The sequence below is a fragment of the Corylus avellana genome, chromosome ca4 (genome assembly GCF_901000735.1).
Source record: "Corylus avellana chromosome ca4, CavTom2PMs-1.0".
In the NCBI taxonomy this organism is placed as follows: domain Eukaryota; kingdom Viridiplantae; phylum Streptophyta; class Magnoliopsida; order Fagales; family Betulaceae; genus Corylus; species Corylus avellana.
Genome location: NC_081544.1, coordinates 12,522,046 through 12,542,303, shown reverse-complemented (window position 1 = coordinate 12,542,303; position 20,258 = coordinate 12,522,046). Strand labels below are relative to the sequence as shown.

Sequence of the window (20,258 nt, the reverse complement as noted above, 5' to 3'; positions counted from 1 at the left end):
GCAAGATTATGATCTCTGGTGTGTTGATGTTATGTTGTGGTTATTGTGATGGCGCTATTTCTTGCCCTTGATACTTTGGGGTAGTTGATATCAGAGCATTTTGCTTTGAGGACTGTTGAAGGAGTAGTATCAAGTTGTAAATTCAATGATTTATAACTGGATTTTTGATCACTATGATGGTCAAGGAGGCACATGCTGATTGCATTCAGAAGAAGTGATCGATGCCTTAAATATTGTATCCATCGAAGCAGTTTTTGATCACTATGAATTACATTCAGACCTTGCACCTTGTTTGATTCGGGTGTCGCACATTCATTTATTTCTGCCACATATATGAAATTGTGTAACATGAGCACCAAACTTTTAAGACAAAATATTGTATATACTTATTCCAAGGTGAATGCATTTTGATGTAATTATTATCAAACATTTTGTGTTGAGGAATTGTACAGAAATAACTAGAATTTCTTGAATAATTTTGTGGTTAATTGCCTTACGGTTGTGTCATGACAATGATGTCTTCCCTTGGTAACAGTAGTATCATTTGGAGTTGGGCAAGCAATTCACCAGCCAACTATAGACTCAAAATGTTGTAACATTTATCTACAAATAAGAGAGCTTCCATTCAAACAAACCAGTTGGTTTAATCACTTGGTCAAAGAAGCTGAAACCCATATCTTGCAACAAAACAAATTAGTAAGTTAGCAAAATAAACAAACCTGTTTAAATTATAAAAAAAAAAAAAAAAAAAAGGGGAGAATAACAAGGACATAACAATCTAGCAATGTCAAAATAAAAGAACTTTTGCTTCAAATTTGATATGGCCTTACCCACTACATGCTTGATATGAAATTCATTACCATGCTTCAAAGACAATTTTTTTTTTTTAATGAATATGCTTCAAAGACATTTTCTCTTGTAAGTGTTCATTGGATTCTACATTGTCTTCAGACTTCAGCCATAATGGAGCAAACAAAATTGAAACAAAGTAATCAGTGAGCAAGGAAGCACTATGCGATTATAAGACAATAGTTCAAAACTTGAGGACCAACTTTCTATGTTCATGGAAACATAATTTATTGAAAGGTTTATTGTGCAAGCCAAGTATCAATAAAATCAAGAAGTTTGACACACACAAATCCATACTCCCATTGTAATAGGTCAACTTCAACTTCAACATTCTAAACAAAAATTAAGTGATTCAATTAACAAAGACTGCAAAGCATTTTGTCCACATCCCTAAAAGATTGAGAAGCAATACCAAGCTCTCCGATACCAAAACTCAATAGTATGGTCTGAACCTCCAATCTGTCTTGATGGTCGCCCACTGCTGATTTCATAATCCCACTGCAAAACAAAGATGGCATCATGTAAAAGATTAGTAAACATCACGAAATCATTATCAAGAACAAACACATTTTTATTTTTTGATAATGTATTATCAAGAATAGACACATAAGAGAAGCAACAATTCATTTCTTAATTGCAGATGACATGAAGAACTAAGACTAGATCGAGAAACAAATTACCTCATAGCAGAAAAGAACCTACTCTTCATAGACAAAATAGTATTCTCATTCCAAAGATTACACATTAGGAAACCATTATACAAATACTCACATCATCAAAGTCCAGGCTTCCATACATCCCGCCACATGTATGACAAAGCCAATTGTCCAAATGCTGGTACCTTAAAAAAGTATTTGATGTGTTTTTATTTTTTTCACACCGATACGGTACCTGTTTTTTCATGCCAAACGAGTGCTTGGCATCTTAGTATCTTTTGCTTCAATTTTGAGATGGCCTTACCCAGTAGGGCCACTACATAAATGGACTAATATAGTAATTTGACATCTTAGTGCTTTTATTTGACATGTCAGCTCTTGTTCTATGTAGTGGGAGTAATAAAGAGCATGTCACAATAATGTGAGCGGTAATCACAGGTTTGGAAAGGTTTGGATTTTGAATTACTATTTTCCTCCAAGTCCTACTCAACAAAACAAGCTGTGCAAGTAGAGAGCACAGCTGCACTTTAAAGCTTGTCCAGTATGATGCCAAGAGATTCCAGGGTGTTTGCCTTGAGCATCTCTCTCTACTCTCTACACTCCTAGAAAAATAAGCTCCAACCTTGAAAAGCTAAATCTAAGTCAATTTACTACCCAAATCAATTACTGAAAAAACAGGCAAAGCACTTGGGAAAGAATATGAGAAATGCTAAAAACTTCATCGCCGTCCCATTGTGCTGACGTGAAAGTGCCCATCAGTCGATAGATTTTTTTTTTTACAAGGGCTAATCTAAAGCCAGTGGACATTGTCACGTCAGGATGGGGTGTGGTTTTTAGCATTACTAAAAAATAAATAACAAAAAGTATAAAAGAATAGGCGCTACAAAAGTTAAAAGAACTCAAAAAAGAAAAAAGAAAAAAGAGGCACACTGTCCACCATAGTGTAAACCTAATTTGAAAGGCAGAACTAGTTATGTTATGGCAAATGGCAAATGGCACATAAGATAATAAAATAAACAAACATCAAACTAGATTTCCAGCAATGCTCACCATTTCATACTAGAGTCATAATCAATCATCTCAGCCTCAGCTAAAGCATATAGTGATTTCTGAGAAAAGAATTACAGCCTTCAATGCCCACAAATACTCATCATGCTTCACCACAGACAAAACAAGAATTACAGCCTCAGCTAACATTCAATATTCCGCCATCAATCAAACGCCTCGGATATTAACTTCCAACTGCTCAATCCTCTGTGCCAGATCATGCTTCCCACAATTCTTCAACCCATCAGTAACCATGTCGAAGCACCGCGAAATCGGCGCCAAACCCAGCTCCGTCATCTCCACCAAATAATTAGCAGCCTCCACGAACCTCCCCCCCCTTCCACACATCGTTATCAACATAGTATACACCGGCCTATTCGGCGGGTGCCCCTTTGCCTTCATATCGCTAAAGAAGCAAAATGCATCGTCGAACTGGCCATTCCTACACATGGCCTTCATCACCGGCGCGTACAAGCTCGGAAACGGCTTATGCCCGTACTCCACAGCATCGTTCAACAGCCTAAACGCCTCGTCTACCCTCCCCGCCTTCGACACCGCCGGTATCAGAATCTTGTAGGTATTGATGTCCGGCGAAAGTCCCCCGACCCACGCACCGCATTGTACAGATTTAAGCAGAATTCGACCTCGCCGGTCTTACATATCGATTCGGTCAGCAAATTGAAGGTTGCCACATCGGGCACGAAGCCTTGCTTCGCCATTTTCGTGACCATTCCCTTGGCGCACTCGAGATATCCGGCGTTCAACAGGCCTTCGATAAGGAGATCGCGGCCGCGAACCGGGGGATTGAAGCCTTTCCGGCTCATTTCGGCAAGAAATTCCTGCGCCTCTCTCATTTTTCCGGCGGAGCACCAGGCGTTCACGAGAATGGCGTAGGTGCGCTTGTTGGGGACGAGGCCTTTGCGTACCATGCGGCGGATGAGGGCATAGGCGCCATTGAAGAGCTTGGATTCGCAGAGAGAGAAGAGGAGGGCGTTGTAGAGCTCGAGGGTTTGGGGACAGTTGAGAGATTTCTCACACTTGTTGAAGATCTCGACGGCGTTGTCTACAAGGCCGTGCTTGCCGTACTGTTCGATGAGGAACGACAGCGTATCGGGGGAGGGGGAGAGGGAGAGGGATTTCATCTGGTGGAGGAGCTTCCACATGGTCTCGTATTTCCGGGAGCGGGCAAGGGTTTGGATGAGCTCCTCGAACTCGACGGTGGTGGGCCGGTAGTTGGGCTGGGTCCGGGCCCAGTTGAAGAAGCGATGGCACTCGGTGGGCGACGACGAGCAAGCGCGGAGCACGCGGAAGACGAGCTCGGAGGTGACGTGGAGGCGGAGCTTGTTGAGGGTGCGCTCCAGGTAGAAATCGCGCCGTACGATGTTTGACACGTGGTGGATGGCCGCGAAGTAGTCGTCTTTGGGGTTGGTGGAGACGGCGTCGTTTGGAGCTGCATCATCGGTGGTGGTGGTGGTGGCGGCGGTGGTGGTGGTGGTTAGCGTTTTAAGGGTTGAGGGGAGTAGTGGGAGGAGTTGGGGTCTGTTTCTGAAGAAGAAGAGGAGTCGGGCGAGCATTTGCGAAGGCGACGAGATCAACGGTAGCAGACAATTCAAGCAAAAACCGAGCAGTCAAAGAAAAAACCCATCTTTTTCTTTCTGATTCTGAAATTCTTCACCTTCCATGGAAAAGCTTGTGGAAGAAACTCTCTGATTTTTGAACCTATCAGCCAATTTCAATTGTGCCGTTTTCGTTCGTCAGATTTCATTAAACGACGACTCGTTTTGGTCAGCTCAGCCTCAGCCTCAGCGTTTTGGACTTTGTCGCTTCGCAAATTTGGTCAACTCCAGTAATCCGGTCTCAGGTACACGTATTGTACGTTTAAACGGTGCGTGTTGGTCTCAGCTTTCTTATGGTTTCTTTTTCGTTGTTTATCTTTGTGACCCACGACATCGCTCTGCATCACTGTGCATCATTGGTAATTCTAAGATTGATAAAGCATTGCTTGCCTTAGGGGCTAGTGTCAATGTAGTAACTTACTCAGTTTATGAACAATTGGGTCTTGGTGAGCTAAAACCCACCAAAATTGTTCTTCAACTTGCCGACCGATCTGTTTGTATTCCAAGAGGGGTAGTAGAAGATGTATTAGTGCAAGTTGATAAGTTTTTTTTTCCTATGAATTTCGTTTTTTTGGATTTGTGTTAACACGCTTTGCATGGAGGTTGAGGTGGCAGCTGCTGTGCAAGATGATGAGGTGGCAGTTGATATGCATCCACCTGGAGATGCAGGGGTATTAAACAGGAAAAATGTTAAAAGACACAACACAAATTCAACTTAAAACTAACTTCTCTCTTACATGGCATTTAAAAATAATAAAAAAATAAAAATTTGAATTTTAAACCATTCACACTGTCTTTTCCCCTTTCAGATTCAAAAATCCTCTCAGTCTCTCGCTCCCCCTCCCCCTCCCGCGCTCATCCTCTTTCTCCTCCGGCGCAAGGTTCCGTCTCTGTCTCTCTCACTCCGGCGACGTCTTCGGCCACCGAGTACTGCAAGAAGCACGTCGAAGCCCCCAAAGCAGCCGCCGCGTCCAAAGAACGCTCCACCTCCGACGACGACCTCAAGGCCTGGGACGCCGAGTTCGTCAAGGTCGACCAGGCCACCCTCTTCGATCTCATCCTAGTGTGTCTTCTTCCTTATAAACTCAAATCCCCCTGTTAGATCTTTTTATTATTGATTTTTTTTCTTCTGATTAGGGTTTTGGTTTTGTTTTCTCGGCCTCTGTGTCTTTGATGTGTTTTTGTTTGGTTGGATGCCGAGAAAGCTGGCAGTTTTGGTGGTTTTATTGTTTTTTAGTTCTATGTTTGATTGGGTAGTGAATATTTGTTTTTGGTGGGGAGTGCTTGTGCTGCGGTAAGATAAAGCATCGTTATAAAATTTGGAACTTCTTGTTGGAGATTATATGTATTATTGTATTGATGCAATTTTAGTGTTATAGGAAAGTTTTCTCTTTCCACTGAACCTGGGCATTGACATTTAATTGTACTTTATGGCCTTTTTAGGTGTCAAATGTGCGGTTTTGGAGTAGGAAAGTATATGTTTTCTTGAGACTGATAATTGGACAAGAACAGATTTGGAATTTAAAGTGAACATTAATGTATGATGAACCAGTGATGATACCTAAAGGTTATTAGAAGTTTGCCCACTGATCTTTGCTTTCTTATAAACAAATTGAATGTCTAACCGTGCAACTCATTGCATGAGTATGAAGCTGTCAGGTTGCAATTAATATTTGATTCTAGCAGCATATGATTATCAAGATTTTCACAATATTGAAGTTGCAATAACTAGCTTGTCCTTGTTCTTTCATAGGCTGCATATCAAGGGTGGAACTAGAATTTTAGGTGCAGGGGACAAAACCAAAAAGAACTTTTTTGGGCAGTAAAATTTTGATTTTGAAAGGGTTATATATATATATATATATATGGGGAACGCGTTGAGGCTTGGGGGCTTCACAATGTAGTTTCGCCCCTAGCTGCAGTAAGACTCGTGTCGATCGGTAATATACTCTGTAACAAATTCACTTACTGGGTGTTTGAACTAATATGACAATATTAATTTGTAATAACAGTTGTAATGTGGCATTTACTTATCCTTTGGAAATATTGTTTGGTTATTTTAATTGATTGGCTTGTTGATTTTACTTTTGTGCCTCTTAAAAAGAAAATAATGAAAATGGCCCGTCGTCTCTACTTGCAGACTTTACAAGCTTTCTACTAAAGAAGCACAATGGCTGGCTCTAGGGTTGCTCATGCCACCTTGAAAGGACCAAGTGTTGTAAAGGAGTTATGCATTGGGTTGGCACTTGGTTTGGCTGCTGGTGGCCTCTGGAAAATGCATCACTGGAATGAACAGAGGAAAGTGTGGCAATTTTATGACTTGTTGGAGAAGGGTGAGATTAGTGTTGTTACTGCCGAAGAATAAATCTTTCTTTGTTTCTGTCATGAGTGGACACATTCTGCAGTTTGATCATTTTGTGTTCCCCCTATATTTGGCTCTTGAATCTTAAGATGAGCTTTACTTTGGAATTTAAGGGAATAAACATATTGTACTGATTTGTGGAGTACAGTGTTTGCTTTAGATATAAATTCATCAAAGTTTTATGGTATTTGCTTGTGGTTTCTATTATGGTTGCTCAAGTGAAATGCTAGACTACTCACCGTTATTATGCATACATCATACGTGTAAATGAGACAAGTGAAGAGGAGTTGTAGCAGGCAGGCATTCTTTGTAGCATGTGTAAACTGGCATCAGTTTTTTTAAAACATGCAATTCTGGTATATATTTTTAATAGGATTAACAAAGCGTGTGACATTTATTCTTAGAGAAAATAATTTTCACATGCATTTTTAAAATTCATGTGAGAATTACAAGCTTCAAATATACGCAGTACTGCAAGTATTGGATCAAGTGACATTTCAAGTCTCAATAATATTGAATTACACTTCGGACATCAAATTTACGCATTGATATCTCACGAGGAAAACCATCAAATTTACGTAATGATGCCTCAATGAGGATCAAATGACATGTCAAATTACAGTTTTGAATTACACTTGGAAGCAATGTTCAAGAAAATAAAATTGATGTGTGTTTTTGCGTAAATTTGATGCGTTTGTTGCATTCGGAACCTGTAGCATCTTTGCTTACATCATGTTTAGATGCGTCAATATCTGCTTTTAGATCAGTAGTATTTGACACACAATATTTCTGCAACTATCTATCAGTTTCCCAGAGGACATGCATGATACTCTCCTTTGCAGTATAGACATGGCTCTCAAATGGAAGAATCACTAGGCGACAAAAAGCATTATCGTGATCTTTTAGAGCACTGAAAAACAATCTGACTGCAAGACATGCAAACACAAAATTAAGTGGCAGGTAACCAAATAGCTAAAGGACAAAGGAGCTTCAACCTCAGCTAGTGGAAAGACTAATTTGGAACATTGAAACTAATGAGTGGGTAAGTTAAAATCTATCAAAGGATGAATGGAAACACACGAAAAATGTTGAACCGGACAGGAAAAATGGGGAAAATGGTTCATCTTTTACATGCATTGATAAAGTATGAGGATTCTTGTCGTCTTCTCCGTGGATAAGCAATATTGGCTTCTTAATTCTATTAGCTGACATGAAAGGACTCATCTCCACAGGAGTGGTTGTGGCCTGCCAAGGAGTACTGTTTTCATTCTACACCAATATAACCAAGTAACTAGTCCATCAAAGAGTTAAGATATGACACTAGGGAAAATGTCTGTTGGGAAGGGAAAAAAGAAGAAAAATGTTCAACTCCACAACTGAAAATATCTAGTTTGCTCAAACCTTGGCCCCACTTCCCTCCCTTTCCATTTATTTTCCCCATGATGTTCAATGGATCAAAAGATCAATCAGACCAAAAACCAATACTTGAATAACTAAATCTAGCTTTGATTATAACACTGACACCATCATTTGCACATTATAACTACACATTAACAAACACTTTCACTATCTAAAACAACTAGCAACCCATAAATCCAACTTCCCCAAAAAATAAATGAACAAAAAATCAAAGAATCCTATAAAAAAAACTTTCATAAACAGTAAGAAATATGCAATAAACATAAATGACAAAGCTCTTCCACGTTGCTCCCAACACAATCCTTTTAAAGGGTTACATGAAAATTTCTCAAAAAGACAAAGTCACATAGCAACTTTCCAAAAAGACAGTTATATGCAAATTCCCTAAAAAAAATGCCAACATCAAAGGCATAAACTATATTAAATTTTACATGCTCTTGGACATAATGACATGTATCAGAGAGCGGATACTTGAAAGCTCATCACCAGTAATCGTAGGCAAGTATTGTCGATGGTTGAGAACGGCATAAACTTCATTGAAAATGGGCTGCAACTGCATTGCAATCATTGGGTCTGTTGGGATTATAGCATTGGCGACGCTTATCATCCAACCAAATGTGTGGGACATATTGATATTGATACCGTAGGTTAGATGCCGCAAAAGGTGAAGTAATACTACTTGGCTCAATGGAAGAGGATATATAGACAATATATGCTGTAGATCAACCTAAAAAAAAAAAAAAAAAACCTTTAAGGCAACTTCTTTTAAATATATAACATTAATAACTAAGATAACATGATGAATTTATAAACCTGAGAGCATAGCCAGTATACAATAGACACATCACATCTTCGAAAGGCTGCGACGAAGGCTTCTTCATATTTGTGTTGGCTAATCAATTCTGACAACTCAGACTTTGGATCAACCATTGTTGCTGCCACATTGATGGAACCCTACAATATAAATTAAACAAATGAAAAATCATATTTGAGCAAATGATATGTGCACCCAAAATCAGGTAAATCGTCATATATTAATCACCTGTGTTGTATGAGGCAATGAAGTTTGAGAAGTGTTGAGGTCATCTTGAGATAGGTTATGTACCTTCTTCTTTTTCCCTTGCTTGTTGACAGTGTTCTTGCCCTGTTGCTTATTTCGTCTTTGGGATTTCTTACCTTGTGACTTTTTGGTCACTTTTTCTATAACTGGGACCATTCGTAGGAAGCGTGGTCTCCCTTTCTTTGTAGCCTTAACAGGAGTAAGCACCTTCTCACTTTGCACCGTAGTGCCCTCATTACTTAAAAGTACCTCATCACAAATTGGAATGACTTCATCACATTGATTGGGCTCAACCAACGTTAAGGCACGGTATTTCTCCGTTAACATATCAACACTTTTCATCGCTTCCATGAAATATTTCACTTTCTTGGATGTGAGCAATGCTAATTCTTCACAATGCTTGCAAAATTCGTCATACCTCTGGGCATTGGATTTATTAACCAACACGTCACCACTACTCTTAATCAAAACATGTTTTCGATTTATATCCTTCCTCCATCTATCAAGAATATATCTAGGTGGCAACATTGTAACCCCACTCGTAAGTAGAACAGAAATGGAATGTCTGCATATGATTCCTCTTACTTCAAATAATGCACAAGTACACTTCACTTCCAATTCATCGGTGTTGAAGAAAACACTAAATGTTTTGTTCATCATGCGGTTTCCATCAGTTTCAATCACTTGATACGTAGAAATTGCACCTTCACTTTTTAGAAGACAATTATTAACATTCGAACGTGGCTTAAATTCTGCTTGAACTTCTTTGAATTTTGCATTTGTGTAAGCATCTTGAAACTGCTTCTCTAAAGCAAAGTCTGTTACACAAGGACTCGTGCGATTATAACAATCAAAATCAGAACGTGCCTCCCTCTCAACCATTTTCTTCAAAGCATTATCAAATTGATCAACAAATTCCTTTAGAGTCGTTTGTGCATGCACGTAATTATCAAAGAAAGAATTCATGCTTTCACTCCGCTGCCTTGTAGTCATTCCCGCCCAAAACGTATCTTTCATATATGCCGGCACCCAAAAAGTCCGCTCAGAATATAATGTATTCAACCATGGGTTATTTTGAAGCTCATAACTCTCAATTAAACTTTTCCAATTTCCCTCAAAATCATCAACATTGGGAGAGTCATACACACATATATTTAGGGCCATCTTAATTTGATCATAATGCTCATATCCTGAAAGCTTTTCGGTGACTTTTCTCATAATGTGCCATAGACAATATCTATGTCGTGTTTTTGGGAAAACTATCTCAATTGCATTTTTCATTGCCCTATCCTGATCTGTTATAATTGCACTTGGAGCTTTGTAGTTCATGCACTTCAACCATGCCTCAAACAACCAAACAAATGTATCTGTATCTTCGTTTGACAATAATCCTGCCCCAAAAAGTATAGATTGACCATGATGATTGACTCCTACAAAGGGAGCAAATGGCATATCATACCTATTAGTCAAGTATGTGGTGTCAAATGTAATGACATCCCCAAAATATTCATACAATGCCCTACTTCGTGCATCAGCCCAAAACACATTTCGCAACCTACTATCATCATCCATGTCTATCATATAATAGAATCTATCATTCAATTATCGCATTCTTACGAAATAATCACAAAGGGCCTGACCACCTCCTTTGCCAAGCCGAAGCTCTCTTGCCTTGTTAATAAAATTCCGACAATCTCTCTCATCAAAGGGAACATTCTCAAACCCCCCCATTTCAACAACCAATGAGTTAAAATTCTTATTCAAACGTATTCCAGCCCTATCATTAAGATCAAGCCTTTTTTTCGCAGCATAATTCATATTCTTATAACACCTATGAAACCTTATTTTTTTGGGGCTTACAGGATGATTATGCTCAAGCACCACTTTACTCAAATACCACGTTCCCTCATCCCATAAATTCGCATAAATCCTAGCATTACACTTCGTTCTATTAGTTGCTAATTTGGTCTTTATACCCGTACTTCTGCTGTTTCTTACTTGGCCATCACGCATACATGTCAGGACCATGTAATATGGATTACCATCTACATTCTTCTTAATAACTCTTTTTAATACAGCAAAACCAACTTGCATAGCATATGCCTTATAATATGAAATAAATTCTTCATGTGAATTAAAAGTCATTGACACACCTGGTTCTTCAACCTTTTCATTCCCACCGATCATCCTTGGTTCTTCAACTTTTTCATTCCCACCGATCATCTCTGTTTCTTCAATTTTTTCATCTCCATCCAACTCTTCATTCGAACTTTCATCCCCATCCAACTCTTCATCCGAACAAGTGATCCTTAAGACATTTTGTTCTTCAACTTCTTCATCCACATCTATCAAAACGGGATACAAAGTTAAAAGCCATCTTGGTGTGTCAAAGCAAAATTATAACACAAACAAAAGATGAAAAGTCAAACCTATTTGAGGGCAATCTTGCTCCAAAAAATCTTCATCATTTGGAATACGTGTATACAAAGATTCAACTTCACCATCCTTGTCCATTTAGGCAGCTATAATGAGTAACTTTTTCACTTACCTAATATATAATTTAAAATATTATTGTATAAGTAGTGTGAACTATAAAAATCATACAAATAGTAAGAACTTAAATAGGCTTGAAAAGAAAAACACAAAACACATGCAAAAAGACATACAAACACTACTTTTCTCTGTAAAATCACAAAACACATGCAAAAAGACAAACTAGAATATGCAATCACTTATTAAATAAGGTTGTTGAGTTTTCGAAAATGACCAAAATATTCCAACAAAGAAAAGCCTGCAGCAGATGAGGTACCCTAATTTGCTTCCAATTTTCATTTATAAAGATTTAAAATCATTACTCATACAACAAATTAATTAACCTTCCAAATCACCATTCTCTTTCTACTGTACATATATAAAACTGTTTTTGTTTTTATAAAAGATTTAATTAATTATTGTAATTAATTTGATAATTAAGGTCCTCCTTTAAAGTTTTAATCAGACAACTAATGCACATGTACCTGCCACCTATTTGTTATACCAAATTGTCAACGAGGGGAATAAATGAAATTCTATGAAACAAACCCAGGGCTTCTCCACTGAAATCACTCTGAACATAACAAGAAAACAACAATATTTTGAGTTCAGAGTGATATTGTTGTTATATATAAAATTCAAAATATTGTTGTTTTCTTGTTATGTTCAGAGTGATTTCAGTGGAGAAGCCCTGGGTTTGTTTCAGGAAATGGTTTTGAATGGAATAAGACCCAATGAGTTTAGTTTGTCTAGTATTCTGAAAGCTTGCTCGAGTTTGGGGGATAGTGGTCAAGGAAGGAAAATTCATGGGTATTTGATAAAGCTTGGATATGATACTGATCTATTCTCAGCAAATGTGCTTGTTAACATGTATGCCAAAGCAGGGGATATGGAAGATGCAATTATTGTTTTTGACGAAATTGCACAACCTGATATTGTTTCCTGGAATGCTGTTATTGCTGGCTGTGTTCTTTGTGAGTCCCATGAATGGGCTTTAAACTTGTTTGAGCAAATGAAAAGGTCAAAAATATGTCCAAATATGTTTACTTTATCAAGTGTTCTTAAAGCTTGTGCCGGAATGGGGCTCAAGGAATTGGGTAGACAGTTGCACTCTAAATTGATAAAGATGGATTTAGAATCAGATTTGTTTGTGGATGTAAAAAGAAATAATGCAATAGAAGGACTTATATTTGACAAACTGCAGAGAATAATGCAAATGAGAAATCTGACCAAAAACTATCTTTCTCGGGCATGAACAAACACAGCTTCAACCAACGGAAAAAGAAGTAAAAATCCATACCCAATAATATTCAAAAAAACAGAAATCTAAACCCTAAATACACATAAATCTAATACACTATTCTAGCACCCACTACACATAAATCAAAAAGCCCTAGATTTTGAATGTGGATGAGAGAGAGGGATTACTTACCACCGGTGGAGGAGAGAGAGAGCCTTCGACTTCGCCGGAGTGAGAGAGAGACAGGAACTTCGCCGGTGGCTGTAGACGTCGCCGGAGTGAGAGAGACAGTGGACGGACAGCTTCGCCGGTGCCGAAGAACTTGCCGGAGGAGAGAGAGGGTGAGCGCGGGAGGGAGAGTGCTGGAGTGAGAGAGGATTTCCGGTGGCCGAAGAACTCGCCGGAGGAGAGAGAGGGTGAGCACGGGAGGGAGAGCGAGAGACTGAGAGGGGATTTTCGGTGGCTGATGAACTCGCCGGAGGAGAGAGGGTGAGCGCGGGAGGGAGAGCGAGGGACTGAGAGAGGACTTTTAGGATTTCTGAAATTTGATTTTTACAGGCCTTTAATTTGGTTTTAAAAAAAAATATAATAAAAAAATAAATAAATGCCATGTAGGAGAGAAGTTGGTTTTAAGTTGGGTTTGTGTTGTGTCTTTATCAAACCTCATTAAACAGACTAGTTGTTTGCCTTGTAAGGAAGCTGCCGCATATGGCTAGCTATCCAGTTAGAGTTATGTTATTCTGTTAATTGGTTGTAATCAGTTGAGTTAGTGGTTAGCTTGTTAAGTCAGAAAGGGCTATAAGTAGGTTCTTTTGCAATGTAATCGGTATCTTGTTGATTTGTACGTAGTTTGTCAATGAACTTGGAGGTTGGCATCCACGAAATGCTAAGAAGTTGAGTAACACTCGAAATTATTCAATAATAATCAGTCATTCTTTCTCTCTCTTTTTCTTCTTTCTTTCTTCTCTTGCTTAACTCATTACAATGTACCATATCATCACTGTAACAAGTGGTATTAAAGCCCTTGATCCATTTAGTCCTTTTTTTTTTTTTTTTTTTTGTCCTTTAGTCTTCATGAGAACTAGAGGAACAATGGCAGAAGAAGCACAATCCGAAAAAGCCAGGTAGCTAAAAAAAGTCCAACTTGATCTGTTGGAGATAAGGAAGGATATGAGGGATATTCGTGAAGCTAAGGCTGGACTGGAAGCAAAAGTGGATCAGTTGGTGGGAATGGTTACAGCTTTAGGCAAGCAGAAAGAACCTATCCATCAGAATGTAGAGGAAGTGAATGCAGTTCCTGGCTATATTGCTGCTCATCAGTGGGGAAGACACCTAGGAGAGGAATCAACAAGTGCGGAAGGGATTTACACCAAGGCTCTTAGGTTGGAATTTCTAACTTTCAATGGTGAGGATCCAGATTCATGGTGTTATAGGGCAAAACAGCTTGTTGATTTCTATGAAATTCAAGAGGCACAGAAATTGAGGATCAGTGCATTACACATGGAAGGTAAAGCCTTATCCTAGTTTCAAGCTTTGCATAGTACTCATAATTTGTCTAGTTGGAATGAATTTTTGGTAGCTATTCAGGTTAGATTTGGTAAGGGTTCATATGATGACCCTATGGAGACCTTATCTAAACTTAAACAAAATGGTTCCTTGGAGGAGTATAAAACTCAGTTTGAGGTTGATAGATTCTCATAAATTAAGTATGTTCTGGGGAGGATTGAGAGATGATATTAGGCTGCCAGTAAGGATGTTTAATCCCAAAACATTGAATGATGCCTATGCCCTAGCAAGAATTCAAGAGGAATGTCTTATGAATAGCATCAAGTCAGGGAAATCTGTTTGGAGGAATCAGGGAGTGGGAAATGAATATAGTTCTAGATTCAATAAGGGTGGAAACTCTTATGGAAATAGAGTGAAGTTGTATAATTTACCTAGACAGAATCAAGGGGGTTTTGGAGGGAACAATCAGCCAAAAAGTTTTGTTAATGACAATCCTAAAGCAATAGTACCAGATCAAAAGATCTCTCCTGTTCAAATGGATGAAAGGAGGAGAAAAGGCTTATGTTACTCGTGTGATGCTAAATGGAGTAGAGGGATGTGTGTGCTGTGCCTAAAGCTATTTTTGATTGAGGAGGTTGTAGGGCAGAAAGAGGTTATTGAGGTGATTGATATTGACAATGAAGAGGAGGATCTAGGGAAATTTTTTTCTGGATGAAGAACCTGAAATATCTCTGAATGCAATTTCAGGCACCCCAAATCCTAAAACCACGAGAATTGTGGGAATCTTAAAGGGTTAGAAGGTGATTATCCTTATAGATTCAGGGAGTACTCACAATTTTGTGGATGCTCAGTTGGCTGCAATGCTTGAAATTGTGAGCTTAAGCAAGGATTCTATCATGGTAAAAGTGGCAAATGGTCAAACAATCAGTAGCCTATGGAGAAGTGAAGATTTGAGCCTTAAAATGCAGGGGAATATCTTTAGGGTGGATTTGTATATTCTACCCTTAGCTGGTTGTGATATTGTTTTTGTAATGCCCCCAAAATTAGCTTTGGCTAACCTAGTAGGGTTATATTGGTAATTACCTCAGTTAAACAAACTTGTGGCTAAATAAGGAATCGCCCCTCTAAGCATTGTTAGAGATAATACATAGGAAGGTAAAATAAATATGAGAAACTATTAAATCAACAAATGGATAAGTATAAATCTCAAGGTGAAAGACATGGAGCAACTAATCAAAATAAACGACCAATCTGATAACAGCATGAGAATCCAGTACAAGGTAAAGTCTGCAGTGGCATTTGTACCACTCTTGACTTCTAGAGACAGGCTTCCTATTAGAGTAATAACAGCTTAAGTCTAAAGACTTAGTAAGTAAACCTCACAATTAGGTATGATTGAGACCATTTAAGCCCAAAAAAAAAAAAAAAAAAAAAAACGTGCAGTTTTAGTAAACATTTAAAAAGATGTGTTGTCTCCGTTAATACACATTTTGAGTATTGTTTGGTTAATAAAAAGAGTGGTGTACTCCCGGCGGCAATCGCCTAAGTATTTTAATGTAGGAAAAACTAATGCTTTATATAGGTCATAACTTTCATGTATGGTCTACCCCAGATATTACCTCTTCTCAGTTGGGTTGGCGCTGTCCCGAGGAACCTGTAATACAATGCCAGTGGCCCGACCATTATACGCTACCGTACATAACATTAGCTGCACGACCGAGTCCACCTCGGGTGGCCCACAACACTAATGATGTCCGTCTTGTACTGACCAAGCCATTAGGGATTGGCTGCGCCTGGTCACGAAACCATTGGATCCAAAGCCCATATAACACACACAAATTGACCATAAAATGAAGTCTATATAGTAAGCCCATGGCCATTATACCGCACGTACTGGTGTATCATGTCATACGATGCATCTTATCAACTCAATTAATTAAGATAGTTACCAAGTAATTATGAAAAGTAGACATGCTTATATCATATGCATGGTCGGTCAACTGACATATCCCCCATTTTTAAGGAAAGTGTTCTTAAGCATTTACTTACCTCGCACGCTCGCTTGAATCCTCCAACATTGCTAAATCCTGCTATAACGGAAAATAACGCACCGTTACACATAGTACTAGAGGATCCTTACGAGTAGGATACTAGGTTAACCTAATATAGGGGTTACTAAGACCTAGGTTGTGCAAATGGAGCTAAAGCGGATGTCTGACCTCCTGACCGTACGTCTAGTCAGTGAGTAGGCATTTCGGCCAAAAGCTCCTAGCAGGGTTTCAAGGCTCCCATGCAATCTAAAGGCTACTAAGACTCCTTCTAGGTTACAAAATGCACACATGCAACGTGAGAAAACTCAACATAAGAAATCAAAGAAACATTAAAACTCTTTTCTTGATTTTGTAGGAAATAACGCAAGAACTTTATCATGATGCCATTACAACTCAAAACATGCAGAAAGGCATTAAGGACGGCAACAAGAGGATAAGAACGGTTGAGGGATTACCTTGGAAAATGGCAAGAGTACAAGCTTTCTTCTTCCCTTCTCTCAATTCTCAAAACTCACAAAGAACTCACAATGGCTGGTTATAAAGAGCCTGGGGCGGGATGATGGCTTCAAAGTAGTGGTGCGGGTTGGTATTTATAGAGGAGAAAAGCTGGAGGTGCTCACCAACTATTCTGAAAAATCGCGGACGTTTGGTACTATAGGGGCGTACGCCTGGTACTATTACATATTGGGTAAAAAGGTTCAGCATACATTTTGGGGTATTGTCCAAGGGTTTTTCAAAAAGCAGCATATGTTCGGTGTGGTCCCTTGGTGTACGTCCAGTACTGAGACAAGAGTGTACATTTGGTGGTTCTCACGCGTACGTCTTCTATTAAAGACAAGAGTGTACGTCCGGTGGTCCCTACACATATGTCCTCTACTAAAGATAAGAGCGCACGTTCAGTTCCCTAGGTGTACGTACGGTCAAAAATGAGTGAACTTGGGTTTTTACTTTAAAACTTCTAGGAGTCTTGGTTATGTGTATGGGCTTCGGCCTTTTGTTATAGAACCGAATTTTATATAGATCCTTTGGTGTTCTTTATAGAAAATCTTTTAATAAAAACAATTGTTTTTATTGGGGTATTACAGTTTTAGGTATACAGTGGTTGAGAATGTTAAGACCAATTTTGTGGGACTTTGATCATCTGACTATGGAGTCTCAATATGGTGAGATGAGGTATTTGTTAAAAGGATTGCGGCAGGGTCCTCAATTAAATTTGGAGGATGGGAAGTCATTTAAGAGGCTTAAGAAAGGCAGTGAAGGAGTTGTGCTTCAACTTCTCAATACTGAGGTTCAGGCAAGGAAGCAAGAATAGAAGGGAAAGATGGTTCAGGAGGGAAAAGGTGGGCTGTTTGATGATATCTTGGAGGAGTTTGAAGATGTGTTCAAGGAGCCTATTGGGTTGCCACCAAATAGAGCTCATGATCACTCAATACCTTTATAGCAGGGCATTCAGCCAGTGTCAGTAAGGCCCTGTAGATATCCTTTTTATCAAAATGAAGAAATTGAGAAGATAGTTAAGCAGCTGCTGAAATCTGGTGTCATTAGAAATAGCACCAGTCCCTTCTCATCTCCAGTGTTGCTAGTAAGGAAGGCTGCTGCGACTTGGAGAATGTGCATGGATTATAGATCCCTCAACAAAGTGACAATTATGGACAGGTTTCCTATTCCTATGGTGGATGAGTTTTGGCATGAACTTTGGGGGTCTACAAAATTTTCTAAGTTGGATTTAATATCTGGCTACCACTAGATAAGGGTAGTAGAGGAGGATATACCCAAAACAGCATTCAGAACACATGAGGGGCATTATGAATTTCTGGTCATGCCCTTTGGTTTGACTAATGCTCCTTCAACTTTTCAGAGTTTGATGAACCAGCTCTTCAAGCCATATTTGAGAAAGTTCATTTTAGTGTTCTTTGGTGACATTTTGGTGTTTAGTAAGGATGTTGAAACACATAGAGTTCATCTGCAACTCACTTTATGTTAGAATATATTGTGATATTATGAGAATATATTAGCATTGATTGTAATTGATAAAATCAAATCAAAATTAAATATACCTAATTTGATTTTATCAATCATATCATTTTGTATTATCTCCCCATCTCTATAAATAAGGAAAATTTGTATTGTAAAATTATTCATTCAATAAAAGCATAATGTAACCTTTAGGGCTTTATCTGTTGACGTTGGTCATAGACCGAATCACATAAAATCTTTTGTGTTTATTTATTTTATTTTCCTACTTTATTATTTCGTATTTAATATTCATAACATTATGAATTTCTTCATGGTATCAGAGCCACCGGCTTACGCTAGAGATCGATCCAAATGGTCCTGTGGACTTTATTTTGGTTTATTTTGTTTTTCATGGGAAGCTCATAGCTGCTTCCCATGTTTGCACACTGCAGCTTCCGTCCTTCTTGGGAGTACACTGTCAACCACCAACTTCCGTTCTTGCTCACATCCTAGCAGTTGCCACGTCAACTCTAGCCCTCCACGACTCAACTCAGTCCAACGCCATGCCTTGTACCGCCATTCATACTTCCTAGTCCACTTGCCACCGATAGCCACCGTCTACTTAATCTCACAGTTAGATCCCACCAAGCACCGTGAACCTTTGTGTCGCACATGCCGCCGCGGCAATTGTCTTCCCTGCCATCCTGTCTAGCAAATTCTCTGCTAAAAACTTTTCAGATCTCATCTCCACAACAGCATAAGGTCCAATCAGCAACGTTCATAGCCACTATGCCCCATTCAAACTCATCAATTGTCGTCGTGCCGTCCAGCAAAATCCCATCTCGCTGATGCTGCTACCGAAGTCGCCACAGCTGTTAAGGGCTTCATCTCATGCTAGATTTTCAGGAAGTTTGTTTTGTGGAAAAGAATAAGTGGGTTTGGTTATGGGTTTTGATTTAACTTATTCGAGTATGCAGATATTCCTGTTCTAGTTTAGAAATATGATATCCTGGTTTATTTGTTATACCTGGTTCTATTTGGTTACGGAATAAGATAATCCTTATCCCATTTTATGTAGTCTGAGAGTAAGATATAATTGAAAAAAGAAAACCAAAAAAAAAAAAAAAAATCAAAAGAGGCCAAGTTGCCTATCCATTGGCCCAAAGTTGGCCTATTTTTTCTCGACCTTTGTCATATTGTTTAAAACCAAGGTCATTTTAGCCCACAGTGGGCTCTCATTGCAGCCCAAAGTTGGCTCTCACTTTAGCCCAAAGTTGGCTCTCCTTTTGTTTGGCCTTTGAGGTATTGTTTAAAACCCAAGCTCGACCTTCGTGGTATTGTTTAAAAGTCAGGCTAATTTTAGACCATAGTTGGCTTTCTATTTTTGGCCCATAGTTGGCTTTGAAGGCGCATCTCAGATCATCGTCGCTGATAGCCTTCAGTCACTGTCGTCAAGTGTTGCCATTTGAAGCAAAAAAAAAAAAAAAATCAAACTCAAGGTTCTAGAACCTTCCACCTTGAGTTTGAGGGGGAATGTTAGAATATATTGTGATATTATTGGAATATATTAGCATTGATTGTAATTGATAAAATCAAATCAGAATTAAATATGCCTAATTTGATTTTATCAATTGTTGAGACAGTTATCAACCCTGGTAGCAACTCGATCCCAAAACCTGCTAAGAGTAAAAACGGATCAGTAGTGACAGATCGCGAAGTGGGGGGTGTGGCTGTCATGCCACCTCCGATGCCTGAGTGAGAATTTGAGTAAGATAGATAATAAGAAATAATAATAATTGAGAATAGGTAAGGATAGATTTCACCGTCCGTTTTGTGGAGGTGGGCATGCTCCTTTTATAGAGTAGCTGGGAAAGTGAGTTGGAGAATGACTCTCACTTGACTCCCTCAAAATATGGAGTTTATTGAGAGGATCGAGGTGCAGTTTGTTGTGTGGGGGATCTTCC

At 38.9% G+C, this 20,258-nt stretch overlaps 2 protein-coding genes and 1 long non-coding RNA gene across 3 annotated transcripts; all 3 read right to left on the bottom strand.

The window, feature by feature from the left end:
* Nucleotides 1-434: 434 nt before the first annotated feature.
* LOC132177684 (pentatricopeptide repeat-containing protein At5g18390, mitochondrial) lies at nucleotides 435-4,269 on the bottom strand. Its single transcript, XM_059590111.1, is given in 4 exon segments — nucleotides 435-677; nucleotides 1,262-1,347; nucleotides 2,556-3,164; nucleotides 3,167-4,269. Coding segments are annotated over 2 exon segments (1,404 nt in total). The 5' UTR covers nucleotides 4,127-4,269; the 3' UTR covers nucleotides 435-677; nucleotides 1,262-1,347; nucleotides 2,556-2,720.
* A 2,770-nt stretch (nucleotides 4,270-7,039) lies between these two features.
* Nucleotides 7,040-10,898, bottom strand: LOC132178945 (protein FAR1-RELATED SEQUENCE 5-like). The gene is made up of 4 exons (XM_059591534.1): nucleotides 8,992-10,898; nucleotides 8,763-8,903; nucleotides 8,662-8,676; nucleotides 7,040-7,282 (listed from the first exon to the last, which is right to left on the bottom strand). The coding sequence occupies exons 1-4, from the start codon at nucleotides 10,588-10,590 to the stop codon at nucleotides 7,256-7,258; spliced, it is 1,782 nt and encodes a 593-aa protein (XP_059447517.1). The 5' UTR covers nucleotides 10,591-10,898; the 3' UTR covers nucleotides 7,040-7,255.
* Nucleotides 10,899-11,215: 317 nt separating this feature from the next.
* On the bottom strand, nucleotides 11,216-13,331 carry LOC132178946 (uncharacterized). The gene is made up of 3 exons (XR_009439876.1): nucleotides 12,974-13,331; nucleotides 11,439-11,557; nucleotides 11,216-11,354 (listed from the first exon to the last, which is right to left on the bottom strand). It is a non-coding gene; the product is annotated as an uncharacterized LOC132178946 (long non-coding RNA).
* Nucleotides 13,332-20,258: the final 6,927 nt, after the last annotated feature.